Source organism: Euphorbia lathyris, chromosome 2, assembly GCF_963576675.1.
Source record: "Euphorbia lathyris chromosome 2, ddEupLath1.1, whole genome shotgun sequence".
Lineage (NCBI taxonomy): Eukaryota > Viridiplantae > Streptophyta > Magnoliopsida > Malpighiales > Euphorbiaceae > Euphorbia > Euphorbia lathyris.
In genome coordinates, this window is record NC_088911.1 from 78,808,624 (window position 1) to 78,824,276 (window position 15,653).

General features: G+C 39.7%; 1 protein-coding gene across 1 annotated transcript; it reads right to left on the minus strand.

Annotated features, from left to right (window-relative positions):
* Window positions 1–5,553: 5,553 nt before the first annotated feature.
* LOC136218687 (malate dehydrogenase) lies at window positions 5,554–9,487 on the minus strand. The gene is made up of 7 exons (XM_066005737.1): window positions 9,311–9,487; window positions 8,348–8,506; window positions 8,051–8,226; window positions 7,513–7,790; window positions 7,267–7,402; window positions 7,057–7,168; window positions 5,554–5,886 (listed from the first exon to the last, which is right to left on the minus strand). Exons 1-7 carry the CDS (start codon window positions 9,351–9,353, stop codon window positions 5,792–5,794), a joined length of 999 nt encoding a protein of 332 aa, XP_065861809.1. The 5' UTR covers window positions 9,354–9,487; the 3' UTR covers window positions 5,554–5,791.
* Between the last annotated feature and the right edge of the window lie 6,166 nt (window positions 9,488–15,653).

Genomic DNA, 15,653 nt, shown 5'->3' on the forward strand with positions numbered 1-15,653 from the left:
GGTTATGAGACTCATTCCTTGGTCCCCGGGCTTCAATCCGGACTCTTATAAATCCTCCTCGGCTCAAGTTTGGGTAAGATTCTACAATCTTCCCTGGGAATTTTGGGATAGACGTATAATGGCTAGTATTGCAAGTGTTGTAGGAATTCCACTTCGTTTTGATCGAAATACGGTTGAAGGAGAGATGGGGCATTATGCTAGAATCCTAATTGACGTGGATCTTTCAAAGGAACTTCAGTACAAGCTGCGTGTGGATACAGAATCTTTGATGCAGTGGGTCTTCTTGGAATACGAACGCCTCCCGGACTTGTGTTCAATCTGTCATTCTATTGGTCATTCTGCAGGAAGTTGTAGACGTAATCCTGGCCATGAGGAGCAACCCAAAGTAGAGTTCATCCAAAGGGAAGGGGAACAGCATGTTCAAGATTCGGAACAGGGTAATACTAATCGTGTTTGGCAAAAGAAAGTGCAAACAACGGAAGCGGTAAAACCTCCTACTAATGTGCAAACTGCCGAAGCGGAAAACCTTCCTTCCAGTGTTAATTGTGAAGAGCAGAATGACTCAGGGAAGCAACTAGTTCTACACGACATGGCTAATTCTTCATCTAGTTGGGCGGATTGTCCATCTAATGATGAACATGATGCAGAACATGGAATTATTTCTCCTCAACTCGACCAAGATCTGGAGAATCTTAGATGGAAAGCGCACACCTCTTCAGGTAACTCGCAGAGCCCTTCTGTTCTGCCTTCGGAGTCATCAGATAAAGTTGCAGATTCGTCTCTGGTTTTGAAAGTTCAGGACGAGGAACCATGGACCACGGTGCAAAAAAAGAATAAAAGTTCCATTATCTCATCGGGGACTCGTGTGAAAAGGCCTAGCAAGCCTCCACAACATTTCCAATGATTATTTTATTTTGGAATTGTCGGGGCATTGCAAATGCCCGCTCACAGCGTCCTTTGAAGTTACTCTGTCTTCAGCACCGTCCTGACATACTCTGCCTTGCAGAGCCGCTTGTTCATCATGACTCTATTTCTGATACCTTTTGGCGTTCAATTGGAATGTCTATTACTGCCTGGAATAATAAGCATGCGCCTTCACTGTGGGTAATTGCCAAAGATTGCTCAGCGGTCTCTATTTTCTCCTCCTCTGATCAGCAGGTGACTGTGAAGTACGACTCTGGGGGCAAGTTTCATCATCTTTCTTTTGTTTATGCCCATAATAATGCCTCTGATCGATGATATATGTGGTCAGACCTCTGTAATCTAAAGGATAGTGTGAGTGAAAAATGGCTCGTTTTTTGGGATTTCAATGCAGTAACAGGTTCTCATTAGAAGATTGGTTCTCATCCATCTCCTAGCTCTTGTCGGGATTCAGGAACTTCATTGATCATTGTGCATTACTTGATATTGGTTCTCTTAGGCATTTCTATACTTGGACGAATGGGAGGCAAGGATCGGCACATATTGAATGTAGACTGGAAAGGGCGTTAATTTCTGCCAGATTTATGGACACTTGGGATATTGTCACTTGCACTTCGCTTGCCAGATACCATTCAGACCACTCTCCCATGCTTTTAAATTGCCAATATAGGGGTCATCGTGTGGCCAGATTTAGGTTCCATTCTATGTTGTTAACCCATGGCTCTCTTAGAGAGGTGATTTCATCACATTGGTCAGCATCTCACCTTTCCCTCCCCCCCCCCCCCCCCCGCTCAGCTCTTCTGTCACAAACTTAGGACGGTTCAGCCAATCTTACGAGAATGAAACCGAGCTATATTTGGGCGGGTTGAAAATAACATCAAGTTGGCTGAGGGTCGGCTCAATGATGTGCAAAGCCGAATTGAGGAATTGGGTTGCTCAACTGAACTTTGTAATGCTGAAATGCAAGCAAAGGAGGATCTGGATATTCAACTGTTACGACAAGAAATGCTTTACATGGAAAAGAGTCAGATTAAATGGCTAAAAGCTGGAGACATGAACACAGGTTTTTTCCATAGATCGGCAAGAGTCAAGCAATCAAGGACCGGGATTCAGAATTTAGTGATTAATAGGCATCCAACATTGAATATAAACACAGTTGTTGATCATGTAATTAAGCATTTCTCCGCTCTTTCTACAAGCTCAAGCGAAGGGGTTGACATTTCTTCTGTGAGTACTGTGATTCCTTCTCTGCTAACCGCGGAGGAGAACAACATTCTAACCGCCAAACCTACTAGTGAGGAGATCCGTCAAATGGTTTTTGAAATGGATCTGGATAGTGCTCCTGGCCTGAATGGTTTCGGGGGAAATTTCTACCAAGGCTTTTGGGACGTGATTGGAGAGGATGTATGCAATATGGTAGGTTCTTTCTTTGATAATGGTTATGTCTATCCTGGATTGAATTCTAACCTTATGGCCCTTATTCCAAATTTTCCGAAGCTGATAGAGTGGAAAACTTTAGGCCAATTGTAATGAGCAATTTCGGTTTTAAAATAATCTCAAAGATATTAGCTGGTCGTATGGCAGGAATTGCAACCATAATTATCTCTGTTAATTAATATGAGTTTCTAAAAGGTCGAAGCGTTCATCAATGTATTGCCCTTGCATCAGAAGGGGTTAATATGTTGGATAGGAACGTTTTAGGGGACACATGGCTTTAAAAATTGATATTAGGAAAGCCTTTGACAATATCGATTGGAATTTCCTACTTGAGGTCCTTGATTCCTTTGGTTTCTCACTTACTTTCAGGGATTGGATTTTAAACATTATGTCTTCTTCCCGTATTTCTTTCATGGTGGATGGCATCCCGAGAGGATATTTTAGATGTTCCCGTGGTGTGAGACTAGGTGATCCCCTATCTCTCATTCTCTTTGGAATTGCTGAAGATTTCTTCACCCGGTGGTTTTTAGAGCTTGAGCATGAGGGGGCTTATTCGACAATGCATTATCCTGGTGGGAATTCATTCCCTTCTCATCTGCTATTTGCAGATGACATGTTGGTTGGTGTTGCTTCTATACGGAATATGCGTACACTTAGGAATCTTTTTCAATTTTATGGGAGCATTTCTGGTCAACAAATCAGTTGGGAAAAGTCCTCGGTATTCTTTGGCAAGCATGTGTCTAGTATCAATGCTAACAGGCTCGCGGATTGCCTTGGAATCCACATGGCTCAGCTGCTTTTCATATATCTTGGAGTTCCTCTATTTAAGGGAGCACCACGAGCTCGGTTTCTGTGTCAGTTAGCTGACAAATTTCTTGCCCAATTTAGTAATTGGAAAGGAAAGGCACTATCTTTTGCTGGGAGATTGACTCTTATAAAATCAGCAATAATTGGTTTTCTTGTGCAGTCTTTTTTTCTTTACAAATGGCATATGGGATTACTGAAAAGACTCAACAGAAATGTGCGAAATTTTCTTTGGACTGTCTGTACCGATACCAAGAAATTAATTACGGTCCCTTGGCGGATTTGTTGCCATGGCAGGAAAGATGGAGGACTGGGAGTGAAGGACTTCAAGGCCTTTAATCAGGCTCTACTGGGCAAGATGTGTTGGGAACTAATCCAAGGGACTAGCTTTGTTATCCATATGTTGCGTTCAAGATTTCTCTCAAAATCGGGTTTACCTAACTCTTCATTGCTCCATCGTCAATCTGGTCCTCTTGTCGAGCGACCTATGATTCGATCCGGGGTAACTCGCATTGGTGGATTGGCAGATCGTCAACTTTGAATTTTTGGTCAGACAACTAGACCAAACCAACGGTGGCCGACGGCCTTGGTATTCCTGCGCGGAATCAACGCCAACTCCTTAACTGTATTGATGATTTCTGGGATGGGATCGAGTGGTATAATTTAGACTGGTTTTCTCTACATATCCAGAACCGTATTGGGTCGATTGACAGATGGTTGGATCAGTCGGACCTTTACATTTGGAAGCCTGATATGAAAGGAGAATTTTTGGTAAAGACGTTCTATTCTAATATGATTACTGGTATCTCTACAGCTGATTGACAATCATTCATCTAGAGTCAACATGTTCACCCCGTCTAGATCAATGCTAATCTGGCGAGTAATTCATGGTTGAGTGGCAACTCAATCAATTCTTCAGAAGACGGGCTTACAACTGGCGAGTCGGTGTGTGCTTTGTTATATGGATATTGAGAATATTGCTCATCTTTTTGTTCATTGCAATTTTGCAGGGGCGCTTTGGCGTGAAATTGGGAGGATTTTCAATCGTTCAATTGCCGCCTTTCCTTCTTTTGTCTCCTTTTTTGATAATCTTCGTGGCATGTCGTTTGGGACGCAGGTTGCTGCTCATTGGAGCTCAGCGGTCATCACCTGTGACTGGCTCATTTGGAAAATCAGAATTCAGAAATGAAGTTTTGTTCAATGATTTACTGTCGTCTACTTCAATTGCAATTCGTTCCATTCAGCTGCTAATTCGTGAGGCTCGATCTGATAGTTCGAGCTGCTGTCTCTCCCAGTGTGACGCGATGATCCTGGCGCGTCTTCAGGTCTCGATTAGATCCCCTCTGGCACCTAACATCATCTCGGTAAAATGGATTCCCCCACCGCCATATTGGCTGAAAGTTAATATTGACGGATCTGTGCTGGGCTCCCCGGGGGCTGCTCGCGCCAGTGGAGTATTTCGATCGTCTAGAGGGTTTTCCAAATGGTGTTTTGCATTCCCAATTGCTTCATCTTATGCTTATATTGCTGAGCTGAATGCGGTAATTTTTGCAGTTGACCTAGCTTGAGAGAAGAACTGGCAAAGGCTTTGGATTGAATAAAACTCCTTGATAGTGGTCAATAAATTAAAGTCACATTCTACCAATGTTCTTTGATCCGTCCGTCAAGACCGGTTGAAATATCTACAACAATGCTCGCAGATGTTCATCATGATTACCCACATATACAGAGAAGGTAATCGGGTTGCTGATGCTTTAGCCCGCTTCGACGTCTCCTCCTCCGCCAGCACTACATGGTGGCAATCGGCTCCACACTTCTGCCACTCACTGCTTTTTGATGATATCTATAATGTTTGTCATTTTAGATTTCGCTGATTTATTTGTTTGTTTTTTTTTTTTTTTTTTGCTTTTTTTGGTTATTTTATTTTGTTACTTTATTTTTCTATTTCTCCCTCTGTTACATTATTTTATTTTATTTTTAATATTATCGGGTTATCAGTGCGTGCACTTGGGATGTCAACCTAGTTGGGTTTCCAGGATCATTGCTAGCTTTTATGAAAAAAAAAAACCACTATACTTGTTCTAAATAAAATTTATTGTCTAAATAGAATTCCTAATTGAATAGTATTTTTCTATTTATATTATTCCTAGTGATGTCCAAATCCTAATCTATATATATTCAGTACATGGTTGATTATTGAATATAAGAGACTAGTATTTGTACCATATAAGTCTCCAATTGTCTTATATTCATTAATAAACCATATACATGAATATGTATAAACTAATGTTTTTAGTTTAGTAAATAATATATATAGAAAAATACTATTCAACTAGTAAGTGCAGGACACTAATAGCCAGGAAAATTCTTGGCAATGCTATACAAAAACAATTAAAAATACTGGTCATATTAAGACTCCTTGCAAATTCATTTGAGCAATTGCAACCTCAATCCATAAAAATTCAAATATCATGATAAGCATACCAAAAACAGATCCCAGTTCCGGATTCTCCATCAAATCAATGATGGTTCATCTAAAACTATAGGTGGCTTTATTCAAAATTGTAACCATGCCTCCTGCAACAAAAGATGAGAGGCCAAAGTACTACACGCTAATGGAAAGAGAGCTTTACTGGAGGCACGAGTAAGCAAGAGCCTTTTCCTCAGAAAGTTCATCTGCTGTCAAGTCCAGCTTCTTCCTTGAGAATTCATCAATGCTAAGTCCTGAGCCACATAACAAGTTATGAAAATTAAAAGTTAGAACTTTAATCAGGCTAAAACGTAACACTGTGATGGAGGTAAAGAATCAAAAGAGCACAGCACTATTTAATATCTACCATGAAAAACAAAAGACTACATTGAAACATAAAAGGTTCAACTTCTAGTTAGCTCATATTTCATAGTTTTGATTAGAGAGTGGGAGGTACAGAGGAGATCTTGATGTATAAAATATTCGTATGCACATTCTGCAGTTGTCAAAACTCAAGTACATTATAGACTAAATTCCATACACATGCAAAAAAAATAGCTAAATAAGTGACCAATGCGTTATACAACTCTAAAGGCAATCATATAAGCAGGTGCACATATTTTGGGTTATAGACAGCATGTTGGCTATAGGCTCTTTCCCAGATTCTGCTGAAGGGAAAAATTCCATTCAGTGGTGATGCATAAAAATTTACTAGGTTGTGGTGTTTCCAGTTGCAGAGTTAAAACAGTAACTCTGCCAATCCTAAGCAGTGTGGTGGGTCCAAAACAAATGAGACTGTAGTCATGACGAGGGAAAAGAAGATAAAGACTAAGAGTCTTGACCTTCCAAGGAGCCTACCTCTGCAGGGCTGGAAAAAACAGAAACTAGTAAAACAAAAGGCTGCAAGCAAGCAAGGGAGGTTAAGACTTGACTACCGCTCCAGCTGGTAATATGTTGCTATCAGAGTGGTTTAGAAGCTTGATCATTAAACATATAAAACTAAAAAACTATATAATGATAATAATAACAATTTACAAGACCCGCCCTTTTTTATTATAGGGAATTCTTTGCATTTTGGAGAGCTTTTGGTTAGCCAGACCTTGCATTTTTCTTTTAAAAGGTAGGTCAGTCATTAATCGCCTTAGTTGCTGGGCAAATTCCAAGCAAACCTTTATCTAATTACGGAACATGGTCTCACTGACAGGATATCCAGGTAAGCAACAAAATTCATATTCTCTTTCGAATATGAAAATTCATTTAATTGGTTAACTATATGCAGTCACCAATAATAATGAAATTCTATGGATGCAAAAGAACAAGAGCAAATACAGATATATGTTATACTATAAGTTTATAACCACTTTTGATAATATTATTATGACAAGGGTGAGCAATTAGCATAGCGCTATTCATTGGCAACGTACCCTGAACTATTTTCCACTCTCCATTTTGGCATGTGACTGGGAAAGAATAAATCAGTCCAGCTGGTACATTGTATGACCCATCGGAGTAAACCCCCATGGATACCCAAGTGCCCTACAAATTAAGATCAAAAAGGAAAATAGTCAATAATACTCAATAGCTATTCTATGCACATACAAGAAAACTGGAAAACAGAGGAGAAATAATCCAACCTCAGGAGTTCCAAGAACCCAATCGCGAATATGATCACAAGCAGAACTAGCAGCAGATAATGCACTTGAAAGCTTTCGAGCTTTGATGATTGCAGCGCCACGTTGTTGGACTGTAGAGATGAACTCTCCTCTCAACCTTTAACCAGAAGAATAATCAGCATATGACTTCCACACTTGCATAACAAGTACTTCAAATTTACACAAAATATCAGCTGCAGAACAATTAAAAAAAATAGTTGCTTATACCATTCCTCATTGTTAACAAGCTCTGGGGCAGGCTTTTCCCCAGACGGAGTCTTGACTGTAGCATGTGTTACATCAGGGTACTGTGTTGAGGAATGGTTACCCCAAATTATTACATTCTTAACATCAGAGACTGGAACATTCAGTCTCTCGGAGATTTGACCAAGTGCCCTGTTATGATCAAGTCTTGTCAAGCAAGAAATATTCTTCTCAGGGATAGATGGTGCATATTCCTTTAGAATCAGTGCATTAGTGTTTGCAGGATTGGCAACAACAAGAACCTGAGAAACATTGGAAGCCAAAAATGAGGTCCTTGGAAACTTACGCAGCTCAAATGCATTTGATGTCTTCTAAATATAACAGGCAACTCAAGTTCTGAAGTTCTAAATTCAAACTAGCACGTATATAGATTTCCTAGACAATTAAAACCTTTCAAATAAGCCCAAATTTTCCATCTACTTTAATGGTATCCATTTGTTTTATCCACCGCACTGCAACAGATAAACACCAAGTTCAAACATGTAAGTTTCATTGTAATCACCTTGCAGTTTGCAGCTGCATTTTTCTCAAGGGCAGCTGCCTGGGACTTGTAAATCGACACATTTTTTGACATCACATCTTTTCTCTCCATTCCTTCTTTCCTAGGGAAGCCACCAACCATGACTGCAATGTTGACTCCAGTGCATGCCTCAACGACATCAGTTGTAGCAACAACACCTGATACATGTTAATATTGGGTCAGATATCATAATGCATAATAGTTTCCTTGGATCGAAAATGGCATGCACAAAATCATGCCTACAAACAACTTCTGCTTCTCCGAAGAAAATGAAGATACCTTTAAGTAGGGGGAAAGCAGCATCCACCAACTCCATCTTCACCCCATTCAATGCCTCCGCAGCAGGTGGGATATCAAGCATGTGGAGGATCACAGGTTGGTCTGCACCAAGCATCACCCCCCTAGCAATCATCGGTACTAGGGCATATCCAATTTGTCCTGCAATTTCATCAACATCACTTCATTATCCTCGTGTAATCAACAGCAAACGTAACTGGTTTTCTCTTACATTAAGACAGGAGACAATAGTAACCATGTCTTGAGTATAGTTAAAAGGCATTCTTCACAAAATAACCGTACATGTAATGAGAATGCAGTAAGACAAATAGTTCAAAGAATATGATTGAAATCAGCAGAAGACAGTTCTCTTGCGCTAGAAAGGACACAAAAATCTAGGGACTAAATTTATCAAAGGCCAAAAACTTACTAGTAGAACGACTTCGAGGCAATAGCTTGGCAAGAAATTTGAATTTTACAGACATTTTAGCATAAGATCAGCACAAATTCAACTCAAATTAGAATAATGGATATAGCAATAAGTTGAATTGAAAAACAATGCAAGAACCAAATGCTCTCACTTGACATTCATAAGTCGAAATAAAACCAGACCATCTAGGTTTTAATTTAAAACGATTATAGATCTATTCACCCTTCGCCATCAACAATCAGATCATATAGATGAACAAAAACAAAACAAAAAACTGAAATATACTTTGTACGGCTAGAAAGTATATACCATGGCGTATATAATCTGTCCAATCACTAGTCACATCGATCAAAGAACATTAGTACTAAAAATACAGTAGATCTAACTCAATGTTTCGGATTCAAGCGAACCGAACCTGTGGTGAGTTAATAGGACTAGGATCAAATGAAACTGACAGCTTAAACAACGATCAATAACAGATCTAACTGTTAACATCGAAAAATGATAAAAAAAAGTTTGCCGCTGAGTGATCTTACCGGCAGCACCAGTAACAAGAACGCGAACTGGTTCCTTCGCCATTGGTAGAGATGAAGAAAATTAGCGATGAGGGGAGAAGACTGGTAAAGTAGATAGTAGAGAGGAAGTGGTCGAGACAAGAGAAGGAGGAGAAAACGATGGAGTTTATGTAAGTGATAAAGTGTGTCTATGATGCTGCCAAATGCCAATGTATATATGGTTTGCGGAAATGGGACGCTAGAAAGCCACTAAAAATGATGACGTATCAGTGAGTAGTCCTATACTCCTGTGGGTGTATGTAATAGTTTGTTGGTTTAGAAGGAATGGGAGTTGGGACCGGACCATACTGTTATTATCCCCATGACGCCGTTAGCGTTGCGGCCTGCATTACCGGCATAGGTGTGACGCATATGCCGTTTGATTCGTGGAAATTGGTGATGTGAAATGATGGCATGAATCAGGCCCGTAGATGGATGGTTAATTAATTAAAGGCAAAAAAGGAAAAAATATCAAGAGATCCCTCCACGGATTTAGTTGACTTTCATTTCAATTTTAAGGGACTATTTAGATACGTATTGAAATGGTGTAAATTTAAGGGTAAATTTCAAATAAAACCCTTGTGGTTTCACTAATTTTCAGATAAAGGACTGTGATTTACTTTTTGTCAAAATGAGGATTGAGGTTTCGTACTTGGATTAATGCTATTAAAACCATCTTTAACGACCTAAAAATGAAAATTTTCAAGAATTAAAGTTGTTCAATGTCATATTTTTTTACGGAACTACATTTTCGATTTTCGAAAATCATCTTGTTTGGAACTTTCTCTCTCTCTTTTTTTGGTAGAAAATGAAAAGAAAAACGAACAACAACAAACTACCCAGGAATTAACCTAGGGAAGCTAACCCCAATCATATCTTCTAAGAGAAGAGGAGAGATGAAACTAGGGGAAACAGGAAGGGTAGTAACGCCTAACGTCCCTTCATGGCCCGCCGCCGCCAAGCGATCAGTAACACGATTCTGCTCTCTAAAAATGTGTCTGAACTCTACGAACTCAAAGGAGGAGCAAAGCCTTTTAATAGCTATGATGAGGTTGCGACTGTTAAGACCCATAGAATGATTCTCAGAAATCATTTTGATTGCTTTCAAATTATCAGACTCCACATAGAGCCTCTTAACACCGAGCCTTTTAGCAAGATTGATTCCAGTAAGAATAGCCCAGAGCTCCGCAGAAAAGGAAGAACCCAACCCTAAATTCTGGGAGAACCCAGAAAGCCAGGCGCCCCCTGCATCTCTAAGCACACCTCCAGCCGCAATCTTACTGTTACTGAGGCAGGAACCATCAGTATTCAGCTTCACAACCCCCTCTCTTGGCCTGCTCCAGCCCACGAGATGGACATCACAACACTAAGAGGCTCTGGCAAGGGACTCTCCTTTGAAACTATCGATAATAGAGAAAAGTTTTTTCGAGAAGAAATCAGCTAAGTTTGTCATAAAAACAGTTTTATCTCCAAAAATCTCCTCGTTTCTCCATTTCCAAACTTGGTGACAAATAATAGAAAAGAAAATGTCACCATGCTCCATGTATGGAAGCAACTTTCCTCTAACACCATCAGAGAACCAGTCGACCTCAGAATGTGCCATGAAGGAAGAGAAAATATGGCGCGGGAGAATTTTCCTCCAAACCTCTTTACTATTAGAGCAATCTCTAAGAGCATGACACAAAGTCTCAACATGGCCTCTGCATCTACTGCAAGCTCCAGAATCAGCCAAGTGCCTTCTGTGCCTATCCGAATTAGTAAGAAGCATGTCCTTAACGCCCAGCCACAGGAAACTCCTAATACGGAAAGGAACTTTAAGGGTCCAAATCGACTTCCACACATCCGAGGGAGGATCAGATCTAAAGAGAGAGAAAGCTTCAAAGACCGATTTGCAAGAATAAACTCCATTGTTAGTCAGCGCCCAGCAGTGCCTATCCAAGTCTTCCTCTTGATTACTCACCTTCACTCCCCGCATTCTAAGGAGAGTCTCAAGGCTAAAGAAAGTATCAAACTTTGACCAGATCCAGTCCCCTTCCGAGTTAACCACATCGGCAATCCTCCAGTTGCGTATATCACTAGGCGGGGGGGAAGAACACACCTCAATTAACGGTTTATCCCCAATCCAGTTATCAAACCAGAAACTAATGGACTTACCATTCCCCACCTCTAGGCCAACTCCCGAGCAGAACTCATATAAACACAGCACTAAGTCCTTTCGAGAGGAAGGAACAATTAGCAACTCTCTCTTTCGGGCCCCCGAAGATTTTGTCTTTCCGATACTTACCACAAAGGAGGCGAACCCAAAGAGAGGAGGGGTTTTGCCACATACGCCAAAGGAGTTTCATTAATAAAACTTTATTATTGTCCTTTGCTTTCCTAATACCCAGACCCCCAGAATCTTTAGGCTGGCAAACCTCACTCCAAGGCACAAGATGGATCTTCCTGCCCTCCGCAGCTTCCCCCCATAGGAACCTACGGTTAATCTTGTCAAGATCATTAAGCACAGGATCCGGAAGCTTACAAGCCTGCATGATGTGATTGGGGGCAGCACAATTAACAGATTGAATTAACGTGAGGCGGCCAGCGAGAGACAGAGTCTTGGCTTTCCAAGTGGCACACTTCGAATTAGCTTTATCCAAAGTCTCTTTGAAGGAGCCTTTAGACACACGCTCATTGTGGAGGGGAACGCCCAGATACTTCCCAAGAGAATCAGTAAGAGGAATATCTGAGAGATCACTTAATCTCTTACAGACTCTCTGATTCATATTCTTAGAGCACATCATCCTAGATTTCTGGATATTAAGCTTCTGCCTAGAGGCCGAACAAAAACAATCCAGAATATCCATAATGACTCTCAACTGCTCCTCATTACCCTCAAGAAAGATAAGGACATCATCTGCAAAGAATAAGTGTGTCACCTAGGGACAGAAGCTGTTGATCGCCACAGGGTGGAAACTCCCATTATCAATCGCATCCTGAATCAGGTGAGAGAGCCTCTCCATAGCAATAACAAAAAGGAAAGGGCTCATAGGATCCCCCTGACGGATTCCTCTGCCCGGGGAAAATTCCTCCGACATATCCCCATTGACCATAACTTGAAACACAGGAGAAGAAATACATACCTTAATTAAACTTCTCCAGCTGTCCGGGATTCTAGCTCTCTCAAGGCTCTCCATCAAGAAATCCCAATTAATTCGATCATAGGCCTTCTCTAAATCCAGCTTCAGAGCCACAATGCCTTTCCTCCCCTTCCTAATCTTCATCGTGTGGACCATCTCTTGGGCGATCACCACATTATCCATCATTTGTCTACCAGGCACAAAGCTACCCTGATTCTGACAAATGATCGCAGGAAGAATGCCACGGATTCTATTAGCCACAATCTTTGTAACAGTTTTGTAAAGAACATTACAAAGACTGATAGGTCTCATATGCAAAAAGGAAGAAGGCTTATCAATCTTAGGAATCAGAACCAGGAGGGTTCTATTAACCAGCTCAATATCCTTCGAACCACTAAACACCCCCAAGACAAAATTATAGATGTCTTCCTTTCTCTCTCTAAACATTAACTTTCCCTCTCTTTACCAAACATCATCTAAATAATCTCAAAATAAAAAAGTTTGAAGAATTAAAGTTGCTTAAAATATTAGTAGTTCTTAAAATATGTCATTTTTGAAGTCGTCAAGAGTGTTTTTAATAGTATCAATCGAAAAAGTCTTTATTTTGTTAAAGTTGAAAACCTCAATCCTCGTTTTGATAAAAAGTAAACCATAGTCCTTTATCTGAAAATTAGTGAAACCACAGAGGTTTTATTTGAAATTTACCCTAAATTTAACTATAACGTTTTCAAATAAGATCAATTTTAATTTTGTATTATCAAAATTTGAAAAACTGATTTAACTGTTATTTGACTGTCAAATCGGACTTTTCAAACGAGTTTGTTGAAAAATTGAAACAGTTTCGTATATTTTCTATTAGGGTTGTAATCGATCCGAGCCGAGCCGAGCTTTGGCCTGTTCAAGCTCAGCTAGCTATAAAATTAACGAGCTCGAGCTCGAGCCGAGCTTGCTATAAAATTAACGAGCCGAGCCTGAGCCGAACTTTGGCTTGCTCAACGAGCTTGAGCCGAGCTTCGAGCTTGTTTCGAGTCCAAAATCCCTTTTTGGACTTGGTTCATTAAGAAAATTATCTAACCATTAATTGTTTGTGAGTAAATTATTAATTATATTTGTGAAGTTTGCTCGCAAATAACTCTTTAATTGTGTACATAAACAAGCTCACAAGCAAAGTTCGTGAATAAATAAACAAGATATTTACAAATAGTTCGTCTATTACTCATTTATTATGTTTGTGAACGAACTCATCTAATAGCAAATGAAATAATATTAAGTTTAGATATTTGTGAACTAACACAAAACTATATAGTTTTCTACAAAACTAAAATTTGTTCATAAATGTTCTAATCGAGCCTGCTCGCGAGCTTTCGAGCCGAGCTTTGGCCTGCTCAAGCTTGGCTCGTTTACGAACCGAGCCAGTAAATCGTGTTCACGAGCGGTTCGTTTATAAATCGAGCCGAGCTTTTCTCGAGCCGATCACCAAGCCGCTCATGAGCGGCTCTATTCATTTACAGCCCTATTTTCTATTAGTTTTTATAATTATATTAATAACACACTAAATATTTTATACAGTTTAACGGAAAAAAAAAATTGATTAACTTATGATGAGGTCAAGACCGGCTCCAGTATTTTAGAGTTGTTCCTGATATTTTTATAGGCCTTAGGTGAAAAAAAAAAAGATAAAAAAAACTCTTAATAAAAAAAGTTATACTTAAAAATTTAAAATAGAAATTTGGATATAGTTTATATCTAAGATATTATATTATTTGATCATTTTCTAAGTATGCATGAGTGTTATAACTACATTTAAAAAATCTACTATATATACAGTAAAAAACAATTTGAACCTCTTTTGGCTCCGGCTCTAGACGGTCGCACTTCTGGCCTATGCTCAGAGCCAGTCCATAAATATTTGAGCTTTTTTATGAATTATTGCTCTACTAGATTATAATTTTCATTTTGAATTTGTAAAAATACTCAACATAAAAAATTTGATCGGTACAAGTTGTTACGTAATTAAATCAATATGTTATATTACAAAAAAAAATTATTTTTTTATTAAAATTATGTCATAAAATTCAAATACCGAGCTCATCGCATATAAGTCCATAATGGTTTGCGTTGGTCCATAACGTTTTGTGGTGGTCCATAATGTTATGTCTTTACCATTCAGCCAAGCACTACATTTTGTTATAAATCCAAGTCTACCATACTTTTTAACCATAGCAATCTTAATAATTATCAAATTTGAAACAAATTCCGATCAGAGGCCCCCATAAATCGAAGGTCATAGGCGGCCGTCTATGTAGCCTGCCCCTAAAGTCGGCCCTAGATGAGGTATGTAGGTCAAACCCAATAGATAGGAGGTCAGACTCATTGATAATGGTAAAAGCCTGGCCTTTACTAGGCCCACACTAAAAAGCTTATATATATATATATATATATATATATATATATATATATATATATAAGGTGACCAACCCATTGTGAGGTCTAATCACACACACACACACACTCTCTCTCTCTAACTATTCCCTTATTTATCTAACTTGGGCATTGGAGTGTTCGCATGAACCAATCTTAGCACAAAAGGAGTCCACAATCGGAAGGCAGCCTAGAAAGTCCTACATCTCCATTATTTGGTGTGGTTAGCATGGAGAGCAATCGACTTTCTTTTCCTTTTGTTCAAACATGATTGACCATCAAGCAACCCCTACTCCTTTCAAGGAAATGCCCGTCGCAACCGTCGGGGCATCTAATTCCGGGAAGGAAGAACCCCCATTAAGCCCCATTGAGATGTCGTAAAACCTGACATTGCTTATGGAGGTTAAGCCCAGTGAAGAAGCAATATACACCTCCGCTCAGTTAGTCGACATCATTAGAAGCTTCCAGACAACTTAAGTGGTGCAGACCACCATGCAAATGAAGATCATCGAGCATCATCATGCTTTACAAGAGGAGTACGCCAAAACATGGAAATTCCTCAAAACTCAAGGGGGCTTGCAAAGTTAGATCTTAATATCAACTCCCCTAGTATTAAAGGAGTCGGCCTCAATACTCATCGTGCATACCGCGCCCATGGCAGCGCGCTTCGCGGGCTTAGATGTGATGTAACCACATGTCATCTACATGTAATTAACCCTAAAGATTTTGACTAGTTAAATCCTAACAATGATCAAAACCTGTAATTTTACCCCATAATCTCAAGC

Excerpts from the sequence above, each read along its gene's own strand:
- LOC136218687 (XM_066005737.1), bottom strand. The coding sequence starts at position 9,353 with ATGGCGAAGGAACCAGTTCGCGTTCTTGTTACTGGTGCTGCCG. Across the intron at positions 8,227-8,347 it reads TGCTTTCCCCCTACTTAAAG|GTGTTGTTGCTACAACTGAT; the intron begins GTATCTTCATTT and ends AACATGTATCAG. Across the intron at positions 7,791-8,050 it reads ATGCAGCTGCAAACTGCAAG|GTTCTTGTTGTTGCCAATCC; the intron begins GTGATTACAATG and ends AATGTTTCTCAG.